The sequence below is a fragment of the Pogona vitticeps genome, chromosome 6, assembly GCF_051106095.1.
Source record: "Pogona vitticeps strain Pit_001003342236 chromosome 6, PviZW2.1, whole genome shotgun sequence".
Taxonomy (NCBI): Eukaryota; Metazoa; Chordata; class Lepidosauria; order Squamata; family Agamidae; genus Pogona; species Pogona vitticeps.
Window position 1 is genome coordinate 111,469,825 of NC_135788.1, and position 23,398 is coordinate 111,493,222.

At 43.0% G+C, this 23,398-nt stretch overlaps 1 protein-coding gene across 3 annotated transcripts in view; it reads left to right on the top strand.

The window, feature by feature from the left end:
* The window catches only part of ITGAL (integrin subunit alpha L), a 52,072-nt gene that overhangs the window by 17,349 nt on the left and 11,325 nt on the right, over positions 1-23,398 (top strand). For 2 of the 3 annotated variants that reach the window (XM_072976852.2, XM_072976853.2), the window contains exons 3-21: positions 1,608-1,702; positions 2,638-2,702; positions 3,466-3,580; positions 3,773-3,903; positions 5,741-5,886; positions 6,451-6,595; positions 8,196-8,346; positions 11,572-11,639; positions 12,216-12,348; positions 13,226-13,374; positions 13,758-13,895; positions 13,990-14,193; positions 14,869-14,999; positions 16,146-16,306; positions 19,593-19,744; positions 19,969-20,097; positions 20,518-20,591; positions 22,340-22,481; positions 23,191-23,295. In XM_072976852.2, coding sequence (XP_072832953.2) covers positions 1,608-1,702; positions 2,638-2,702; positions 3,466-3,580; positions 3,773-3,903; positions 5,741-5,886; positions 6,451-6,595; positions 8,196-8,346; positions 11,572-11,639; positions 12,216-12,348; positions 13,226-13,374; positions 13,758-13,895; positions 13,990-14,193; positions 14,869-14,999; positions 16,146-16,306; positions 19,593-19,744; positions 19,969-20,097; positions 20,518-20,591; positions 22,340-22,481; positions 23,191-23,295 — 2,434 coding nt within the window. The remainder of the gene's footprint in view (positions 1-1,607; positions 1,703-2,637; positions 2,703-3,465; positions 3,581-3,772; positions 3,904-5,740; positions 5,887-6,450; positions 6,596-8,195; positions 8,347-11,571; positions 11,640-12,215; positions 12,349-13,225; positions 13,375-13,757; positions 13,896-13,989; positions 14,194-14,868; positions 15,000-16,145; positions 16,307-19,592; positions 19,745-19,968; positions 20,098-20,517; positions 20,592-22,339; positions 22,482-23,190; positions 23,296-23,398) is intronic. The other variant, XM_078377099.1, reaches the window with a different exon arrangement.

Here is a 23,398-nt window from a genome sequence, read left to right on the forward strand (position 1 = left end):
TTTTTTTTACTCCCCTCAACAGCTGCTAGGCAGAAAGAAATGTAGCACATAAAGCCTTTCCTGGCCTTCACAAAAAAGCAGTGGAAAAGACCTCACCATGCAGGTGTCCATGAGTATGGAAGGATGCTCTTAAAAGGGATAGTAGGAAAAGCTGGTATCAGAGGACACACCTTTAAGCAAGGGAGACGAGAATCATACATGGTGTGTCTCTCAGACAAGAAGAGAATAGGATCAAGAAACACCCTACTCTGCTACAGGTCAAGTGCCATCTAATGACCAAATTATAAAAAACACTATTACCTTGATTGACATCTTCAGCTAAGTCTCAAGCTAATTGCCTTGAGGAAAGTGTTCTACATTGTAAATTCCCTTAAAGATACTTATCCTGCCCCCAGTAAGTCGATTCTTATAAGAGGGAAATAAATCTAAGTGTGTTCTGATAACTGGGGCTGCACGGTTATATAGTGTGTACATCTGCATGCTCAACACACTTCATGAAGTTTATACTTCTCCCTTCAACAAAGCTGGGATTAGGGGTGACAGACCCTCGTTCGTTCGTTCGTTTAGTCGTTTAGTCGTGTCCGACTCTTCATGACCCCATGGACCAGAGCACGCCAGGCCCTCCTGTCTTCCACTGCCTCCCGGAGTTGTGTCAAATTCATGTTGGTTACTTCGCAGACACTGTCCAGCCATCTCATCCTCGGTCGTCCCCTTCTCCTCTTGCCGTCACACTTTCCTAACATCAAGGTTTCTTCTAATTGCTAGCGTGCTACGAAGAGTCGGAGACGACTTGACGACAGATGACGGACCCTCATGTAGTTTAAATCCATGTATACCTCTTACATCCATAGCATTGACAATCCTTTCCATACAGTACCATGTGTAATGAGTCTTAAGGGTTCTTATGACCCCGTGACCTAGAGGCTGAATTTACTTGGGGGCAAGTAAACCACTTCGATGCCTTCAGTGTTGACCTCATGGGATCCTGGGTAGCCAGGGGCACAGCACTTACAGAAAAATTATTTATTGATTGGCATATTTATTGATTGGAATATTGATTTTTTAAAAAAAATATGCTGCCCGTCAAAGGGCATTGTGCAATGGTTCCATCTTTCCCATAATGTGTTTTAGCTGTTGTAGATTTTGTTGTGGTCAAAGAGCACTTTCTTTCCCTATTTAGTTTCACACGGCCTGTGTTTACACAGAGGCCTTACACATCTGTTCCCTTTTTAATTCAGGAAGTGAGACTGAAAATTTGCCTGGTGGTGCTGAATGGGACTGGAGAATTTGGGGGAGGCCCATCCAGTTTTTATTTTAAGGGCAGGGATTTCTTATAAGCTGCATGACAGACAGAAATCCAGATGGGGCAACTTCCCTAAATTGTTACATGGAAATGGCTTCTGTCTATAATGATGATTGTCAAAGGTGTGGGGACTGTGAACAGGCAGAAATTCTATCTAAGGACTTGAAGCGGAGGGTGTGTGTGTGTCTCTGTGTGTGTCTCTCTCTGTGTGTGTGTGTGTGTGTGTGTGTGTGTGTGTGTGTGTGTGTGTGTGTGTGTGTGTGTGTGTGTACACTATCTTGCAACGTCTGTTATTTATTTTCAGAATTATTGTGGGCGCTCCTGCTCAACCAAACTCCACTGGCAAGGTGTACCAGTGTTCAATGGAGAGTGAGAAATGTACAGATGTCCCACTTGAAGGTGAGTTTCAGGGTTCCGACATTTTGTAGGCACTGAGGAAAGAAACCCTGGGGAGCCATCACTGACAAGGATAGAGGCCCTGAGAATGAAGTGTTACCCTAGAATCCTCACTTTATTGTTTCATTTGAAAGCAACCTTCCCTCCAGGATGCTCATGGAAACATACCACGCTTCCCTCTGTTATTCTTTCATCACACACTTTTGTGAGGTACATTAAGCTGAGCTCTAGTACAGCTGTCCAGAGATTTAGTACTGGCCCAGAGCCAACCAGTGAGGTCCATAAACAAGCAGGGATTTGAACTCCAGGCATAGCCAGCTTGAGACATTTTAGAGTGAGGGATAATCTTCCACAGTCTATATACTGGACTGAAGTGGCCACTGAGTCTTGCCTCAACTCTTTGGTCGTTGAGGTTCCTAGCTAATTTAGGTGGCCCAGCAGGGCAGATTGTGTGACATACATAAATCCATGAACTTCAATAGAAGGAAGCAATACTGTACTTATTTTTCTGTCAAAATTTAATTGCTTTGTTCTTCCTAATGATAGAGTCAGCCTTGATGATGGCTAAAGTCTTAAATGTGATCAATTATATCACCCAGGTGCTTCATTTCACTCTTTAGTCCAAAGATCATCCTTGTGTGTTCATAAAAGTATCTGTGTATCATTAAAATGGTGTGTGAGACGGGGGGGGGGGAAGTGAAGCAGAGAGAGAGAGAGATAGAGAGAGAGAGATCTCACTGTTCTAGGGATACATTATCTCCTTTGCAACATCATGGATGGCCTCTTGCCCACAGGGCAAATGGAGGCTGTCTTCCTTTAATGGATCCTTGCCAAAAGGCACTCAGCCATGAAGAGATAATTGGGTCTGCAGTTCAGAAAGGGGCCTCTCCTTCATGTCTCCTTCACGATTAGCCCATTTCATTTCCATCTCTTCGCAGGGACCTCTGGAATACATCACATGGGTATGACTTTGGCAAGCAACATGCAAGGGTCGAAGATGATTGTGAGTCTGGACTCGAGTACCGGAAGGGAGGGAGAGCTTGGCCAGTAGAGCTGTCAAGATCAATTGTTTTGATCTGGTCCTCATCCCTGAATTTCCAGCCTGAGAAGTTGCTTGCTTTCAAAGAAGTTGTTTAAAGGCTTCAAAGTGGGAGGAGGCTGTACGGAGCCTTCATTTTGTCTTCACGCTTCTTTGGTTCCCACAGTCCATCAGCACAATACCCTTTCTCTGTTTCCCAGACCTGTTAGAAACCCTTAAAGCGTTGGTTGACAGAGAACTCTTGGTGTCTCAGGTGACCCCCCAAAAAACCATTAACCCCCCAATTGCACAAGCAGAAGATTATGGAACACACGTCTAGTGAGAGAAGAGCTCTAAAATAGCTCCAGTTTATATCAATCAAGCTTGTGCAGGCAAACTTCCCTTGGACTCATCTTTTGCTACCCAAAAACTCCAATCTGAAATAGCCTCGTTGCCTTGGTGAGCAACTGCGGTCATCCAGTTGTTTTTGGCTGACTTAACTCCCCAAATCCTTCACCATTGGCCATTTTGACTGTGGCTGATACAAGTTCTAGACCAGAAATTTCTGAAGGACCACCGTTGCCCCACCCTTTTTTACTTCACAGTAGGCTTGTGTTTCATTGTAAGTTGTTATTTTCTGCTGATATTCTGTAATTCCAGCATCCACTGCTCCGTGTACTGTATCTGCTCACTACTTTCCTCTTGCTTTGCTGATGTTGTTGTTTACTTGAAACCTTCTCTCCTGCAGGCCTGTGGTCCAGGAGTTCAACAACATTGTGACAAAAATCTCTATGTGAGTGGACTCTGCTATATGTTGGATGCTAAACTCCAGAACTTTAGGAACATAACTACTGGATACCAAAGTAAGAAAATGTCCTTGTGAGACAAATTTTGTTTCTGGGTGTTCATGTTCCAGCAGAATACACAGCTCTGCAGGGAGGGATCATGTCTTCTGTTCCAACCCAGCTGGCCTAGCCTTCAAACTCTAACCTTCATACCATTACAGTATTTCATTCAGGGCTGTAACCTATCACTTCTCTCCCTTCAACACACAGAGTGCTTAAAAGGGAACGTGGACCTGGTGTTTCTCTTTGATGGGTCAGAAAGCATGACAGATGGGCAGTTCAATACACTGAAGGACTTCATGATCAATGTAATGGAAAAGCTCTACAACAGCACCATACATGTAGGTACATTGGCGTTGCTGGATAACAGAAATTGCTGTCTAAGTCTTCAAGATTCTAAAATCATCTCTGTGTTTAAAGGAAATCAACACCCAGCTTTTTCTGCTTTCTTCTTTTTCTTTTGAGCATAATAGAAGTAAGTTTAGCAAACTCAATTCAGGAAGACATGCCAGCTGTTTATGCACAGTTATTAAATCTATTTTACTCAGCCCCTGACTTTCTTTTCCCTTTTTCCTGTTGTTTCCCTAGAGCTCCCCACCAAACTTGTATACCATGTGCCAAATGTGTACACCAGTTGTGCATCATTGCCAAAACTTGGCCTTTCTCCAAATGCTTTGCTACAGTTTCCAATTATACCACTTCAGGTGCAACGACACTGGAAAGCTAACTGAAAATAATGTGGCTTTGCTGCAATTTGATTTGCAACCTGGATTACAGTCAGAGCTCACACAGGGCCTGTGGGTTGGTTAGGGAGTTCAGCATTTACCTTGGATGCAATGCAGTTCACATTCCAGCCCACAGCCCCCCTTTTTTCGTTCCTTCCTCTGGTCCTGCCTCTGCAAATCTAATTGGGAACTGATAGGGGCATAAATATAGGAAATAATAACAGCGACCCAGCAATAAGGTGATAGGGTGATCGAGCACTAATCTCATATACAGTATGTATGATTTTTAAAAAAATTAACAACTCAGAGGATTATTTGGGGAGAGGAAAGGATACGGTGCATGTTTCTTGGGCCAGAACATGCTGCCCCAACTGCTTACATCACCAAAATATCACCTACAGACATACCGTCCATCTTTACAAGGATTTACCACAACTAACCACATAAGGAAAAGCCCATTCAAATTGTTCCAGGTTGAAAAGGTAGAAGCCACCCTAGCAGCAGGGGAAAGGAGCAAAAAGGGTTGGACTGGCTTGAAACAGCCTTTGTGTCATGTGGTCAACATAAAATACTTGAGTTACAAACTTAATTGGTTCTGGAAGATGGTCGTAACTCAAATTGGTCGTAAGTGGAAGCACCATTTCCCATAGAAATACATTGAAACCCCATTAATCTCTTCCGGCCGGGAAAAAAACCCACTGAAAAAAAACACCACTGCAAGACCCATCGGAAATGTGATTAATCCGTTCCGGCTGGGGGGGAAAACACACTGAAAAACAAAAAACACTGCAGGACCCATCAGAAATGCAATTAATCTATTCCGGCTGGAAAAAAAAATACACACACCGAAAACCAAAAAACACTGCAGGACTAATTGGAAACACAATTAATCTGTTCTGGCTGGAAAAACACACACACCGAAAAACAAACACTGCAAGACCCATCACAGCACAGAAACATAACCCCACCCCAGCCCAAACTCATGCTGCAAAACCCTGTACTCACTTAGAAGAGGCATTTTAAAAAGCAGAAACCAGTACCAAGCAGTCTGAAGCCTCCTCCGAACACACAGTCTCTAACTGCTGGGGCTAAAGAGGTACAGAGAAGCAGGCTCTTCGCTGACCAACGGTTAGCAGTTCAAATTCCTCGCCTTTTTCCCTGCCTTTTTTCCAGTCATATCTCAAAGCTCAAGTCGCAAGTCAAAGCAAAATTTTGCGGCTGGAGCTGGTCGTAACTCGTATTGGTCACAAGTCAAGACGTTCATAAGTCGAGGCATCACTGAATTTGAATTCACCTGTTTAATACTTTGAGTTCACCTGTTTAATAATTTTGTGGTATATGACCATGTAGTTGCAACCTGTTAGTCTACGCAGTGTGAGCATTACAGTCTTTCACATTGTAATTTTGCAGCGTCTTTGAATTCTCGTTTGCTTTTCTCTTCCAACCTCTCCAGTTTGCTGCTGTGCAGTTTTCCCAACATACCAAAATTGAATTTGATTTTAACGGTTATATCAATGAGCCAAACCCCCGAAAGCTCTTGGCAGAGGTGCAACATATGAAACATCTTACAAACACTTTCAGTGCCATCAAATATGTAATGTGAGTAGTTTCCTCAAGTGGAGGGTGGGTGATGAAAAACAGGTGATGACTACCTGAGAAAGTGGGAAGGGTCTCTGATGATGGGGAGATTTGGGATGCCATGTCCTTTGATCATATATGTAAACCAAGAAGCTACCTTAGACACAAGACCTAGTCAGGCGGATGGAAGTGAGCAGAAATGATTAAGTATAGATTACTGGTATAAGGCACAGTTGTAGCAAGCAAAACACAGGCTTCCTACATAAGATTTAATTAAACGTTTCAAAATATTTAGGACCATTTCCCCCTATTCTTACACCTGACAAATGTGTTGGGCTAAAACTCCCATCCAAAGCTTGGAAGAGCTACTTCTTTGGATTATAGCTTCCATCCTTTCCAGGGAGCATGGCTTATAATCATAGTTGAACATTTACAGCCGGAGGGTACTCGATTGAGAAAAAACTTTTACGTTTGGATCTATGTGTCAGAGCCAGTCCTCAAGCTGAGGGAGAACAGTTTGGTCGACCAGTATGATTCAGGAAGTGTCTTGGTCTGTATCACTGTTGCCTTGTGTGTCAACAACAGGGATAATGTTTTCCTTCCTGAGCGTGGCATGCGAGAGGGATCCAATAAAGTCATTGTCATAATCACCGATGGACTTGCTACAGACAAAGATAAAGGGATCATAGCCGAAGCTACGAAAAAGGGGATCCTACGCCTCATTATTGGGGTAAAGTATCCAGGAAGTCTGCAGGCGGGGGGGGGGGCATGTCTGTTTTGAACCCATGGGTATTGTTTACTTTCGGTGGGAGTGAAATACTTAAGAGTTCTTGCTTCTCTCATTCACTGAACTGCCGTCTCCATAATCAAGTCCTTATAACCAAGGGTGCTTGTGAATATATAAAGCAAGAACGAGCACTTGCAGTGTATTTTGTCCCGCCCAGAACACACCACGAACCGCATGTATCCATTGGCACCAGTGCAATTTGGTGCCGCCAAAAAAACTGGTTTGAAAGAAGCACTGAAATTCAGTGGCCAAAAATGCAGCAGAAACACCTGCCTAAAGGTACTGTTTTGAAAAATGGGGCTAACAGGATTATTTTGGGTGTCACCAAAATTTAGCAACACAATTTAGATTTCAGGGATGCTTTTCTGGGGAGTGGCTGTGTAACCTAAGGTGGCTGCCTTTTGGTCATATGTAATATAAAAGAGGTTGGAAAAGCAGGCATTGACCACTCTGTAATCAGAAAAGGGCCTTAGAAATACTGTTGGGGGAATTGTATTGAGGATTAGGCTAGCTGATTAGCTCTGCAGGTCCGTTAACTCTGCATGAATGGCCACATCAGATGTGTTATGACAGATGTTTGTTTGTTTGTTTGTTTGTTTATGTATTTATGTATTTATGTATTTATGTATTTATGTATGTATGTATGTATGTATGTATGTATTTATTTATTTATTTATTTATTTATTTATTTATTTATTTATTTATTTATTTATTTATTTGATTTATATCCCGCCCATCTATTAGATTCTACCACTCTGAGCGGCTAACAACAAACATAAATACAATTAAAACAATATAAATCATTGACATCATAGCAACAAAACATTCCAAAAAATGATAAATGATAGATGTGCTATTAACAGAATGTCTTGTGGGTTTAAATACTGTAATTGCCTTGGTTTGTGCATATGTCAGGCTGGATTGGAACCGTAGTTCTGTAGAAGGAGAGAGGGGGTTGTCGGTTTCCTTTGTCACAGTTCTCTTTGAAATCCCTTCCTCCTTTTTCAAACGCCAGGCCAGGCTGGATAAATTTTGGGTCCTGATGGAAAAAATTAGGTGGCGTCATACCAGCTGGGTGGACTAATAAGAGCTGCGTCTTCTAGACTTGCGATGGGCCAGCATCCTATCTTAAAAGGGGCACGGGGTTCCTTAGTGCCTTGTTCTCTCTGCCAAACCTGTTGAGGCTGCCACCTGGTGTCAGCTCCTGAGGCAGATACCCCAGTTTGCATAATGATAGGCAGTCCTGCAAAAATGCTGCTTTTTCTGTGAATAAACAGTAGCTGGATGTGCATGTGTGAGATGGCAGATTTTGGTCAGGAAAATCAAGTGAAAATTGGGGGGAAAGTCTCTAGTCTTTTGTCATCGGGAAAAAAAATAACAGTACATGCAGCCCTTTATCTCATGCGCGAGTGCTACAGGATCATGTCTTAATCTGCTCCCTCCTCTTCTGTGGATTTTTCAGACTCCTTGACTTTCTACTTGGAGCTGATTTTTTTTAAAAAACTCTCCTTCTGTCTCATTTGATTTTTTCCTCTTTCCTCAGGTTGGGGTGCATTTTAACTCTGAAGAATCCAAAGAGAAGATACGACAGCTTGCCTCAGCACCCTTCGATCAGACTGTGAAGCTCCTTACCAGATTTGAAGATCTCAAAAACAGCTTTGACGACCTCCAGTCTAAGATCTTTGCCATTGAAGGTGTCCTTTTGGGCTGTTGTATTAGCAGGGCTGGTGGTGGTGGGAGAACTAGCAAAGAACACTGCTTTTGAGATGGAATCCTAGCATTTATTCAAAGTACAGTGGTGCCTCGCTTAACGATTGCCTCGTTTAGCGATGAATTCGCATAACGATGTGTTTTTTTAGAAAATAATATGCATCGCATAACGATGTTTCCTATGGGCGATTTTCGCTTAGCGAAGTTTGGGACCATGCTTCGCATAACGAATGCGATTTTAGGTCCCCTGCTTCACTTAACGATGTTTCTTTTTTCAATTAAAAAAGTGTCTTAGAAGGGTCAAAAACGGTTCTAAATGCTTGGATTCGTTAGAGGACCCCTTAAGTCATGTGCAAACCTGATTTGGCTTTGATCTGACTTTTCGTTAATTTTTCGTGAATTTTTTTTTTGGCCCATAGGAACCAATGGACCTGTCAAAATCTGACAGCTCTATGCTTTCCTATGGGAGAGAAAACAATTCACAAAAAAATTAACGAAAGTTCAGATCAAAGCCAAATCAGGTTTGCACACGACTTAGGGGGTCCTCTAACGAACCCAAGAATTTAGAACAGTTGCTGAGTCTTCATTAATTTTTTGTGAATTTTTTCTTCCCCCATAGGAAATAATGGAGCTGTCAGATTTTGACAGCTGTCAAAAGTTGGGGGGGAAAAATTCAGAAAAAATTAACGAAAAGTCAGATCAAAGCCAAATTAACTTTTGCATCCGTTTTAGAGGGTGCAGAAGCTAATCCAAGCATTTAAAACCATTTTTGACCCTTTTATGACACATTTAAAATTGTAAAAATTGACTTCGCAAAGCCCTTGAAATGTATTGAGTCAGCTTCAATACATTCCAATGGAGGATACATTGTTTCGCTTAGCGATGTTTCCTATGGGTTTTTTCGCTTAACAACGGCAATCCGTTCCAATTGGAACGGATTAACCAGTTTCCAATGCATTCCTATGAGAAATGGTGTTTCGCATAGCGATGGTTTCACATAGCGATGTTTTTTTTGGAACCAATTAACATCGCTATGCGAGGCACCACTGTATCCCAGGAAGAAACTGGCCTTTTTTTGTCCTTTCCTGGGCTTGGTCCTCTGCAGTACTGATGTAAGCCCTTACTTATCTCATTGTCACAAGTGAGGATAAAGAACTTCTACAATCTTCTGCTCACTAACAAAGACATTAACAAATTTGCAGGCACCCTTACTGCTGCTCTTGTAGGGGTAAAAATAATGATCTGAACAAATTGCTGATTTTTTCAAGCAAAATTGTGTATTCGCGAAGGCGAATACACAACAAGACACACTAATCACCCATCTCCTGAAAAGGACAAAAGCTGATCTCACAGCCATAAATACTCAACGCCCAAACAAACTGCACCAGAGCACAGAGTGCTATCCTCTGAAGATGCTGGCCACAGAGCCTGGCGAAACGTTAGGAAGAAAAACCACCAGAACATGGCCAAAGAGCCCGAAAAACCCACAACAACCACAAAATTGTGTAATTTGCACTGAACCTGACCAAAATCCAGGAGGCAATGGAAGACAGGAGGGCCTGATGTGCTCTAGTACACACAGTCATGAAGAGTCGGACACTATTTAACGACTAAACAACAACAAAAAGGATGGTTGCGTATTCATTTCCTGGGTGTCTTAAGAATTTGAAGCATTGGTTAGATTGTTTTTGTCTTATCATTCAGCCAGTCCTGCTGTGCTTTGCTTGGTCTGCATGTGTGCTTTGGATGCACTATGAGAACGGACGCGCGTTCTGTGCAGATGCATTTTGCTCAAATTAATGGAACTCTGGCAGAGTTCCTTGTCTCACTCTTGGCTGGAGGGCAGGAATCTCGCAAGGCTTTCAAATTCCTAGATGAGCTTGCACAGTTGAGTTGAAACAGTTGCGCTGATACAGCCAAAACTAATTGGAAAGAAGAGTTTAGCAAGTATTCTATACATCCTTACCCAGCAGTACCCTGTTTCCCCGAAAATAAGACCTAACCTGAAAATAAGCCCTAGTAAGATTTTTTAGGATGCTCGTAATTTAAGCCCTACCCCAAAAATAAGCCCTAGTTAAGTGAAACCCCACCCTCCACCCTTGTGCAGCAACCAGAAGAAGATGCCATGACTGTATTTGAATAAACGTAAATTGCTGTACATGAAAAAAAAAAAAACATCCCCTGAAAATAAGCCCTAATGTGTTTTTTTGGAGCAAAAATTAATGTAAGACCCTGTCTTATTTTCGGGGAAACACTGTACAACCTTCTGATGTGACCTATGCCCTGAAAAGCCCACCTGAAATTTCCATTTGAGTGGCATCATGACCCATAATGTTAGATACCTGAAGGTTCTATGGGCATTGCCCAAGTACCAGAGAGGAATTTGATTGATTGATTGATTGATTTGATTTGATTTGTATCCCGCCCATCTGGTCTATATGAAGTTAAATTTTATTACACAGTCATAGACCTGAAAATTCAAAGATAAAAACATAATACAAGATTTACATAGTAAGTACTGTACGTTGTTAGAACATATCAACGGTATAAACTTGAGTCAGGTGGTTGTCTTAATATAACATTTTACAAATTCTTAAAACAGAATTAAATCTTAGTCCCCAACTGTGTTATTAATTGGTTCTCTCCTGACAGCAGAAACTTCAGGTAGTCTGTGGGATATATGCTAGTACGTTTACATATAATTGGGTAGAGATAGTGGATACATTCGACCCTATATAAGCTGCCTTCTAGAATGGAGTGTGCCAAGGACTCAACTGTTTCATCCCCACAGGGGCATATCCTTTCTCCATAGGAAATGTTATTAAAGAGCCCTTTCAACAAGGCTGGGGGAGTAATTTAAAATAAAGGAGCACTCCTCTCGAATCTTCTTAGAAGTCTCATTTTTCTGACTTCTGAAGCCCTCTTCAGTCATTTCATGTATCTGCAGCCGGAGTAATTCCATGACGAAGTGAATGCTCTCTTAATTGTGCCCAGAGGCACACTCTGCATCTGCGCATGATGGTGCTGATTAAGAGGACAATAGTTTTCTCCATCTGCTTCTCAATTTGGTTAGATTTTTTTCACAATGCCAGCTTCCTGTAGGCCACCATCATTCTTTGTGGGTGATGAGGGGGCAACTGTTTCTGAGATGGGAGGGGGCAACCGTTTGTAACACAGAAAAACCCCTTCCTCATCTCTGTCCCTTGCAGGTACCAGCGACACTGGCTCGTTCCACATGGAAATGTCATCCAGTGGATTCAGTGCCGATATAAACCAGGTGAGGGTGCCACTGTAAGTGTGTTGTGGAATGAAGAATGCCATGCAGTGCCATCCTGTATGTATGTCTGTGCAGCAGAAAATACCAGCCTGTTCGGTGGGACTTTGTCCCAGGCAAGAATCTGTGCAGCTATATCATCTCAGGCGGTTTTGCAGCCTGCAAAGTTTTCGGCCTGTGGCTTATTGTTAAGCAGACAGCCAAAGAAAAGGACTGTGATTTCTGCGCCTGTTGGGGAGTGACCAAACTGGTGAGATCTTTCCCTACCCATTTGTTTTGCCACCTCTGCCCTCATCCATTGCTAGAATTCTGCGTGTGTGTACACACACACACACACACACACACACACACACACACACACACACACACACACACACACACACACACACACACACACACACACACACACACACACACACACACACACACACACACACACACACCCCAAAAATAGCCCACTTCCTAAAAGGGAATCTGGCTCCTGGGCTGAAAGGAGCCCCATTACCCTGATGTATAGGTAGCTATACATGTAGAAGCTGCCTACAGGCTATCTATAAAACCCCTTTCTTTCCTCTGCAGGGCCGGATAGTCCTCGGTGCTGTGGGAGCTGACAACTGGGCTGGAGGGCTACTCGAGCAGCAGGATGGTTTTGTCCAAGAAAAGTTTGTCACCTTTCCTTTGTACAAGAAAGAAATGGAAGGGGCATACTTAGGTGAGTAATGAGAAGAGCGACATTTCTCTGGCCCTTCCTCTGCCATTGCTGTCGCCATTGTTGCTTTCCATTTAGCATGGTGTTGGGCGTTTGCTCTTTTAGTAGATCTGGGCTGTGAATTTTGTTTTGTTTAGTCATTTAGTTGTGTCCGACTCTTCGTGACCCCATGGACCAGAGCACGCCAGGTCCTCCTGTCTTCCACTGCCTCCCAGAGTTGGGTCAAATTCATGTTGGTAGCTTCGGTGACCCTGTCCAACCGTCTCACCCTCTGTCATCCCCTTCTCCTCTTGCCTTCACACTTTCCCAACACCAGGATCTTTTCCAGGGAGTCTTCTCTTCTCATGAGACGGCCAAAGTACAGTATTAGAGCCTCAGCTTCAGGATCTGTCCTTCCAGTGAGCACTCAGGGTTGATTTTCTTTAGAATGGATAGGTTTGTTCTCCTTGCAGTCCAGGGGACTCTCAAGAGTCTCCTTCAGCACCACAGTTCAAAAGCATCAATTCTTCAGCAGTCAGCCTTCTTTATGGTTCAGTTCTCACTTCCATACATCACTACAGGAAAAACCATAGCTTTGACTATGCGGACCTTTGTCGGCAATGTTATGTCTCTGCTTTTTAAGATGCTGTCTAGGTTTGTCATCACTTTCCTCCCAAGAAGCAGGCGTCTTTTAATTTCATGGCTGCTGTCACCATCTGCAGAGATCAGGGAGCCCAAGAAAGTAAAATCTGTCACTATGAAATTACCATGAAGTAATTTAGCAGATTTCCATCCCTTCCTATTGTAAAGCTCAGACATATTCAGAAATGTTCTTAAATCTATAGCTTTTATTCTCTGGTACATCCAGCTGATTAATTTTTCTTTTCCTTTCCCTTTTCAGGTTATGCACTGAAATACCTGCAGCGGCAACAGAGAGAGCTCTATGCAGTTGGTGCTCCCCGGTATCAGCATGTGGGAAGGGTTATCATATTTGAGATCAATGCCACAACTGCCAACTGGACGCTAAAACAGGAGATCAAAGGGGAGCAGGTGAGGAATATGAGAACCTTAGGGAAGTTTGGGTCAACTCTGAGGCAGACCACATAAAGTTTTGAGTTCTGCAGAACTCTTCATGAGGTTCAAAAATCTGGCCAGATACAATGCATTTGGCTCAGGAAAGCAGGCTTTGACCGTGTGAAAGTGTGGTGGAGATAGTAAGTATTGTGTTGTTGTTGTTTATACACTACATTTCTCCCAACAAGGGATGCAAAGCGGCTCGCAACATTAAAATTCAACTCAATAAGTTAAATATGGGAAGATAAATGAAACAATATATGCTTTGAAATACAATTAAAAGATTAAAACATGAAAACACAAAAAAGATTAGTTTCTAAAGAAGGGTCTCTGTGCCTTTTTACACACTCCTTTTGCAGACTGGCTCATATTTTGGGGGAGTCCTCTGTGCTGTAGATATAGACATGGATCAGGAAACAGACCTGCTCCTTGTGGGGGCCCATCTTTATTTCACAGAGACAAGAGGAGGTAATGTGTCTGTCTACGGCTGGGAAGAGGTAAGCAAGCTGGGCAAAAAGAAGGGGGAGGGTTGGCTGGGGGGGGATCCCCGCATCCTCCTGCAGGCTCTGAAATAAGACCTTCTTTTTCCAGGAGCGTCTCGTCCTGAGGGGGGAGTTACATGGGGACCCGGGATATCCCCTGGGCAGGTTTGGAGCAGCCATCACAGACCTGGAGGACATCAATGGGGATGGACTGACCGATGTGGCTGTGGGTGCTCCCTTAGAAGATGATGAGAAGGGCGCAGTCTATATCTACAATGGCCATGAAAAGACCTTGCTTAGCCACTATAGCCAGGTATCGGCGTATTCGTATTGCACACTAATGTGCCCTAAGACAACAGCTAACGTGCTGTGGGAAATCCCATATTATTCCATGTATAAGACTATACTTTTGTCTAAAATCTTTAGACTAAAAATTGAGGGTCGTCTTATACACGGAAGTAAGCTGAGGAGAGAGAAAAAAAAGCAGAGGGGAAAGCAGGGATCAAAGTGTACTATTCTGAAACTTCCACAATCTCACCACAAGACTTTCCAGTCTTAATATTTTTATATTTCGTTTTCACTTTTGTGGTGTAGTACAAATCTGATAACATAAAAAAGAGCAGGAACAGTTGTTATTGCAAGAAAACTAAGCCGGAGCAGCAACAACAATAAACCCCAAATAAAATCAGCCATTCAAAAATGAAAGAAAACACCACACACTTCCACTGGGAAGCACCTGGCTGCGGATGTGTGTGGTCTTAGGTTCCAGTATACCACCAAAAGGAAGGACTGGTAAATCGCTCCTGGTGATTTATACCTAGAATTGACTTGATGATACATCGTTGAATCTTCCTTAAAGAAGGTCATGCAAGAATAGTTCCTCACTGGTTCAAGTAGCTATTGTGATATTGTGAAGAGTTCTGCCTGTCTGGAATCAGCCAGTCCAATTGCTACCCTGTCCTAAACTAGCAGCATTTCTCTCCCACAGAGAATTACAGGAGCTGGCATGTCTCCTGGCTTGAAATTCTTTGGGCAGTCCATCCACGGAAAGACGGACCTCAGCAAAGATGGCCTCATAGACATCACTGTGGGAGCCCTGGGAGAGGCCTTGGTCCTCCGGTGAGTACCAGAGAACGAGGATCTCTTTCACCCTCCCAAAGGAGGTGGTGGAGTCCAAGGGTGGGCTCAAGTCCCACATACATTCCTATAGCCAGAGTGTCCCTCGTTGCCAGCTGAAATCTTTTCTGTGCCTAAATTGTCATACTAGGAACAATTTTCAAAAAAAATCAGAAGGAAGAGTTAACATTTCTTCCTCACATGGTGCAACTCATCTGTCCGTCTCCACTCCTCATGGCAATGGTGAGAAACATTGCTATCAATAGATTTTATTTTTTTCCCTAAAATAATTTCAAGTGGGACACCGATAGACACAGGTTGACCCACCTCTCCTATATAGCATCATCCAAAAAATTATTTTTCTTTATTTGGCCATTAACTAGAGAGTAAACATTTACATCCACAAGGATGGAATTTCAATCTTCCTCCTCTCCCCCCCCCCCAAACTTAATTTCATGCTGTGGTGGAAGATTTATCTGGAGGGGAAGGTAAAAGATGGAGGTGGGGTGAAGGAAGAGAGAGGTGGGAAAAGAGATACAGAGGAGTAAGAGAGAGAGAGAGAGAAATATTTATCGAACTTCTGCTGAAAAGGTTAAATAACCTGGACAGATGACCTTCCCTCAGATGATCTGGCAAACACTTCTCTTTAGTGTGCTTGTAGTATGGCTTACTCTGAGGTGTGTGCATCTTTTTCTGTATGTTGCACTGTACTTATTGTGATAATAAGTATCATACACCATTGCCTACCCTGGTTACCTCTTCCTCTGTGTGTATGTGGGTTGGTGGGAAATGTGGTATTCTGGAGTCTCAGTGATGGGAGTCTGTATTGGTTATGTTAGTGAGTGAGCAGTATATGGGGCTACCCTCTCAAGGATGACAACCTGCTCATTCTAAGGTCCAAGACCAGTCCTGGAGCACACTCATTCATATTACAATAAAACGAGTACCTTGGACCAAGAGCTCAGTGCCTTTCACTTTTGAGTGAAGTAGCAACACATAGCCCACAATAGTCAACTTTTAGGTATCACTTCTAGGGCAGGTTGGAACCCATGCATCTCTTTCTCTGGTTGATAATGAAGCAGTTGGTCATGCAAGCTTTGATCTGTAGAGGGCAATAATTAACAATTAACATTCTCTGACATCTGCCAGCTCCAGACCGATTGTTACAGTGGTCACACATGTAAAGTTCTGGCCCAAGGAAATTCGAGTGGAAGATGTGGAATGTTTGGGGGATACCAGCTCCTGGCGGAATAAGGAGCTCAACCTTACCATCTGCTTCAGCACCAGCTTGGCCACCAGCAGCTACAAAGGTGAGGGTTGTCAGGACACCACTGACATGCAGAGATACTCTGTAATCCTTCAGGCCAGGGATCCAACTTCTTTATCTGTATCATAGAGGATGCAGCCATGGGGATAGAGCAAATGCCTATTTTCCCCTTTCAACTCCTTCTCCTTTGATTGTCACAGTGTGTTGACTCACATTTAGTGGTGAATCCAAAGTATACTTGTGCCAGCCCATTACATTCCAGTGTTTTCTGTGTGTTTTCCTCCTTTGTTTTTAGAGACTTGAAGTTTTAACTGTCATGTGCTATTGTAATGCCAGTTTGTCCATTGCAGGTTGGTAAAATCTTATTGGGGTTTTGAAAGGCACTTGTGTTTTTAGTTAGAAGCTTCCTCTTTTTGGTTTCTGTCCTGTTTATTTTGGCCACTGCAACGGCAGCATTCTTGCTTTTAACAGCAGTTCCCATTCCTGAATGGCTGGCTGGGTCTTTAACTATCCTCTCTTTTGTTTTTGTTTTAGTTTATTTTTGGATGTTTCTCTTTTGTCATGAGAGAAAAAATGGGGGAATTATGAGGAAAAGTAATTAAACACTTTCTCCTTCCCAATGGAACTAGATCTGAGTTTTTTTAAAGGGTGGTTAAAAAGCCCATCCCCCTCACGGATTGCTTTGTCATGGCGAAGGGGCTGGAGTAATTCAGAGAAGCGATGGGCTATGCCATACAGGGACACCTAAGACGGACCAGTCATAGTGGAGAGTTCTGACTAAACGCGATCCACCTGGAGCAGAAAGTGGCAAACCACTCCAGTATCTTTGCCAAGAAAACTCCATGGACAGAAATAAAAGGCTAAAAGATTTGATGCTGGAATATGAGCCCCTCAGGTCAGAAGGTGTCCAACATGCTACTGAGGAAGAGCCGAAAGGACACTCAGCTGAGGATGTGCCTGAAAGTGAAAGGAAAGTCTGATGCTGCAAAGAAAATACTGCATAAGAACCTGGAAAGTAAGATCGATGAACCTTGGTAAGCTGGATGTGGTCAAACAGAGGATGGCAAGAATAAACATTGGCATCCTGGGTGTCAGTAAACTAAAATGGACAGGAATAGGCGAATTCAATTCAGATGATTATCATATCTACTATTGTGGGCAAGAATCCCATAGAAGAAATGGAGTAGCCCTCACAGTCAACAAAAGAGTGGGAAAAGCTGTAATAGGATACAATCTTAAAAATGATAGAATGATTTCAAGACAAATCCAAGGCAGACCTTTCAGTATCACAGTCATCCAAGTTTATGCACCAACCACCGATGCTGGAGAGGCTGAAATTGACCAATTCTATGAACACTTACAACAACTTCTAGAACTGACACCAAAGAAAGATGTTCTTCTCATTCTAGGGGATTGGAATACTAAAGTACCGAGTCAAGAGATAAAAGGAACAACAGGGAAGTTTGGCCTTGGAGTTCAAAACAAAGCAGGGCAAAGGCTAATAGAGTTTTGTCAAGAGAACAAGCTGGTCATCACAAACACTCTTTTCCAACAACACAAGAGGTGACTCTACACATGGACATCACCAGATAGGCAATACTGAAACCAGATTGATTATATTCTCTGCAGCCAAAGATGAAAAAGCTCTATACAGTCAGCAAAACAAGACCTGATTGTGGCAAGGAGAGACAAGAGGGCCTTCTTAAATGAACAATGCAAAGAAAAGAAGAGAAAGGCAAAAACAGAAAGGGAAAACCAGAGATCTGTTCAAGAAAATCGGAGATATTAAAGGAACATTTTGTGCAAAAATGGACATGATAAAGGACATAAATGGTAGGGTCCTAACAGAAGCAGAAGACATCAAGAAGAGGTGGCAAGAATACAAAGAGGAATTATACCAGAAAGATATTGATGTTCCGGACAACCCAGATAGTGTGGTCGTTGACCTTTAGCCAGACATCCTGGAGAGTGAAGTCAAGTTGGCCTTAGAAAGTATGGCTAACAACAAGGCCAGTGGAGGTGATGACATTCCAGATGAACTATTTAAAATCTGAAAAAATTACACTGTTAAGGTGCTACACTCAATATGCCAACAAGTTTGGAAAACTCAGTAGTGGCCAGAGGGTTGGAAAAGATAAGTCTACATCCAAATCCCAAAGAAGGGCCGTGCCAAAGAATGCTCCAGCTACCGTACAATTGCACTCATTTCACACGCTAGCAAGGTTATGCTCAAAATCCTACAAGGTAGGTTTCAGCAGTATGTGGCTCAAGTACTCCCAGAAGTACAAGCTGGATTTCAAAGGGGCAGAGGAACTAGAGACCAAATTGCTAACTTGCGCTGGATTATGGAGAAAGCCAGAGAGTTCCAGAAAAACATCTACTTCTGCTTCAATGACTATGCAAAAGCGTTTGACTGTGTGGACCACAGCAAACTATGGCAAGTTCTTAAAGAAATGGAAATGCCTGACCACCTTATCCATCTCCTGAGAAATCTATATGTGGGACAGGAAGCAACAGTTAGAACTGGATATGGAACAACTGATTGGTTCAAAATTGGGAAAGGGCTATGACAAGACTGTATATTGTCTCGCCACTTATTTAACTTATATGCAGAATACATCATGCGGAAGGCTGGACTGGAAGAAACCCAAGCCGGAATTAAGATTGCCGGAAGAAATATCAACAACCTCCGATATGCAGATGATACTACTCTGATGGCAGAAAGTGAGGAGGAATTAAAGAACCTCTTAATGAGGGTGAAAGAATAGAGCGCCAAAAATGGTCTGAAGCTCAACATCTAAAAAACTAAGATCAAGGCCACTGCTCCCATCACCTCCTGGCAAATAGAAGGGGAAGATATGGAGGCAGTGACAGATTTTACTTTCTTGGGCTCCATGATCACTGCAGATGGTGACAGGAGCCACGGAATTAAAAGAAATGTCTGGGGCCAAAGGCACAGAGCGAAAGCAGAGGGCTTAGGGTGAGATGTCATTTTTACCAATGTGTACATTGTCCCATCAGACATGCGAAGGACAGGTCAGGCATTGCCGTGTCTACTCAGCAGTAATATATCATGCAATGGATTTCCAGATGCAGCTGTGCTTGGCTCCATGCAACATCTCCTTGGGCATTGTTTCTTTTGTAGCATGAAAAAGTTTTCTTTGTCACACTGCACTCTCCTGAATTTTAAATAGCCTTTTACTGATCTGAGCTTGCAGAAGAAGCTTCCTAGCTGGATGGAAACTTCCTGTAGGCCATCTTCAGCCCACAGTGCAGAAATTCCCCATCCTTAGTTTATTTTCAGATACACTCTTCCTCCCTCCCTCCAGATTTTTCCTCTGCTAGCCTCTTGTTCCACCTGGAGATCGACCCGAACAGAATGAAGAATCGAGGGGTGTTCAGGAATGGCAAGAAGGACATAAATGGACAACGGGATATCGCTGTAGGACAAGTGTGTGTAGAGGAGCAGATTAACATTACGGTAAATAGCGATTTACTTCCATATCATGCAGCTTCATCTGCAGTGAGATGTGTCAGTTGCTTATCCTGGTATCTCTTGGGCATTTCTAAAGATGCAGCTGCTTCCTGGGGCAGGGGGAGCTTAGCTCGATATGTCTATGCAAGTACCTTTCGTTGGGAATTTCTGGCTTATATCTATATGTGGGATGTGGAGCCATGTAGCAACTTATCACCATTACCTTTCAGAGTTGTATTGAGGATTACATCTCAGCTATCAAGGTCGTGGTCAATTTCTCCCTCAAGGATGACAACGAAACCAGCAACAGGCATCCAAAACCTGTTCTGAATCCCCTAAGCAACACGACAACAATAGAGGTGAATGGTGGGAGCCAGGGCACCTTATTTCTGGAAAGAAAGTGGATTTATCACAGGAGATAGATTCAGCACTAGGATTCTGGGTTTCCTTTGAAGGTTGTGGGTTTAGCGATCTACAATAAACTGTTTGCATACTGGCATGTGTGCAAAACTGTGACTGATCAATGCCCACAGCATGTGGCGAAGATACTTGATGTACAAAACCCCACGTTTTCCTCTGTAAGAGCAATGTGCATGACAGTAAGTTACTTTACCATCTATAAATGTGTTCTGAATTGAAAGCAGTCTTCAGGAACTAAGTAGAACTTATTGTTCTGATGTGGAAATGGACCGGGTACAAAGTAAGCAGCAGTGTGGAGGGGTAGGATGCTGGGCAGGTGTAATGTATTAACTATCCTGTTCTCTTGCTACACATATTAGATTCCTTTTGAGAAGAACTGCGGAACAGATGGCGTGTGTATAGCTGACATGCGGATTTCATTCAGTGGTTCAGGGTTTGTAGCATGTTCTTGAACTTAATGTTATTTGCAGAATGAGAGCAAATGAAAGGCATTAGTGAGAGGGCAGGATTTGATTACTGAAATAATAATAAGACATACCGCATTTTTCCATGTATAAGACTATACTTTTGTCTAAAATCTTTAGACTAAAAATTGAGGGTTGTCTTATACACCGAAGTAAGCTGAGGACAGAAAAAAACAAGTGGAGGGGAAAGCAGGGATCAAAGTGATCCTGCAGGGCTTTGATCCCTGTTTCCCCCTACACTTGCTAAGCCCCACTTAGATTTCTTAATTTTGGGTTAGAAAAGTGGGGGCGTCTTATACATGGGGGCATCTTATACACAGAAAAATATGGGGGTAGCATTTTTATACCGTCTTTTTAAGTCTTTAGGGCATATAAGAAATTCTTTTAGCAGTCCTTGCACTTCCCTAGTCTCTTCCCTCTCAGAGTGCTGCAGTTCTTAAAATTTCAAGACTGGAGGATGAAATTATTATTAACTTGTTTTGCATAAATATGTTCTGAGACCATCTAGTGGATTCTTGAGTGCAATGAGATCCAAATGCTGTGCTAGCTTTCTAGTACGGCCAAACAATGACACCTAGGCATGGGATTTTTGGAGTTAATGGACTACATCCCCAGAATTCTGCAGGAATCCCCCTAGCCAGACATTTGGGGACTTTCATCAAGAAACTGAAGTCCTCACAGGTATTTTCAAGTGCGCAGGCTGGTGAATTCAGACACCAGCAGCCATTTTCATCCTGTGGAGACAACAAGGAGAATAGATGGGCAGGCTAAGCCCTATAGGAGTTGCAAGGGATTATAGAAGTGGTGGTCTCTGGCCATTAGGCTGTGCACAGGGAGCTTCTAAAACAGTGGTTCTCAACCTTGCATTCCCAGATATCGTCCCCAAATATTCTTGGACTGGAACTCCGAGTAGCCTTCACCATTGGCTGTGTTGGCCAGGAGTTCTGGGAGGTGAACAAATGGAGACCCAAGGGATCACCTGTGCGAGTCAGGAAGTGAGGCTGAGGAGCCTGACGCCGAGAGGGCCCGGAAGGAAAAGACATGAAATCGGGCCTTCTCGGCTGTGGCTCCTCGCCTCTGGAACAACCTTCCTCCGGAGATTTGCGCGGCCCCTACGCTGGGTATCTTTAAAAGCCAACTACGTAAAAACATGGATGTTTATTCAGGCCTTCCCTCCAGTCAATACTTGATTCTTTCTTCTTTATCTATTTTTTCTTTACTTTTCTGGTTTTGACATTTTCATTTGAAGATTTGTGTAACTTTGTGTTATTTTAATTGTTTATATTATATTGGAAGCCGCTCAGAGTGGTCGCATAGACCAGATGGGCGGGATATAAATCAAATAAATAAATAAATAAATAAATAAATAAACAAACAAACAAACAAACAAACAAACAAACAAACAAACAAACAAACAAATAGGGACCCACTGCTTTGAAAAAAAATCTCCTGGACCCATAATCCCTTGCACCTCCCACAAAGCTTAGCCCTGCCCACCCATTTCTTCTCCACAGTATGAAAATGGCTGCAAAAGTCTGATTTCATTTGGTTTATGAACTTGAAAATACTGGCCAGGACTTTGATTTCTTGATTAAAGCTCTCTTGAGGTGGGGGCTGTAGTCCATGAATTCTAAAGAAACCCTACATTGCTTTACTTGTTTCAGGATGCAAAAGGCTTTTAATCAAGTTGTTTTCCCAAACTCCTTTGACATCTCAGGCCTCGGGAGCTGGTTGTATCCCCTCAAGCTTATCTGGATATGAACTTGGAGCTGGAGAACCTCCGAGAGAATGCATACTATCCCGTCCTCCGTGTGCCTCACATGCCGGGTCTCTCCTTCCGCAAAGTATCTGTTCTTAAAGTGGGTATTCTATCTGTTTTTAAAAAAAGTCAGGGTTTCATCTTTGCTGCCTTTCCCTGTATTGCAGTCTTTTTGGCTGTACTTAGTAGAATTTGGAAAAATTACTTTTTTGGAATACAAATCCCAAGATCTCCACCATCCACCACTAGCCTTTGTGAGGTATTTGTGGAGCTTTAGTCTAAAACCTATACCTGGTTGGCCACTTAGGGTGAGGGGATTCTGGGGGTCAGGGTCATAAGCGTGTTTAGGATGGAGCGGGCCTGTTAGGAAAAAAAACCCTCTAATACTCCTACCCTTGTTCTTAAACATGCACACACACACACACACACAAATCTTCTTTATGAGAGGGGTAAAACCTCCTTTTTCTTGAGGGAGCAGAGCCTAAGCATCACGGGTCAGTAGCCAGGAGATGATGCCGATTGTCCTAGACACCAAAATTGTGATTTACAGCTCTGCTGGGAGTTGTGTTTGAGCACACACTGTATACTTCCAATCTCTGATGCATAGCAAGGCGCTGCTATCTCCTATTGGTGCATTATTTATATAAGAGAAATCTGTTCAATTCAGAGACCTGAGAAGTTCTGGAATGGGGTATCTCTTCTTGTTTAAGGTGCTCAGGATATCTCGGTGTTGGGGAGGGCCTGGTTTATGATTTGTTGCAGCTGGGTTAATGGCTTCACCTCACTCAGTTCCTGTTTTTCTTGCATAGTCTAATACCCTGATCCTTGTAAGCTGTGACGGCATGCTGCAGAGTCATGTCCACGAGGGTCTCTCATGCAATATCAGCCATCCGGTCTACAGGAACAAGACAAAGGTGGGTGTGTGAGAACACCAGTTTAGCGCTAAGGGTTCATGGTCCTTCATATCATCATTTCCTGTGCAAGCCTTTTGTATGAACTAGGGTTAAATTCCAGGTT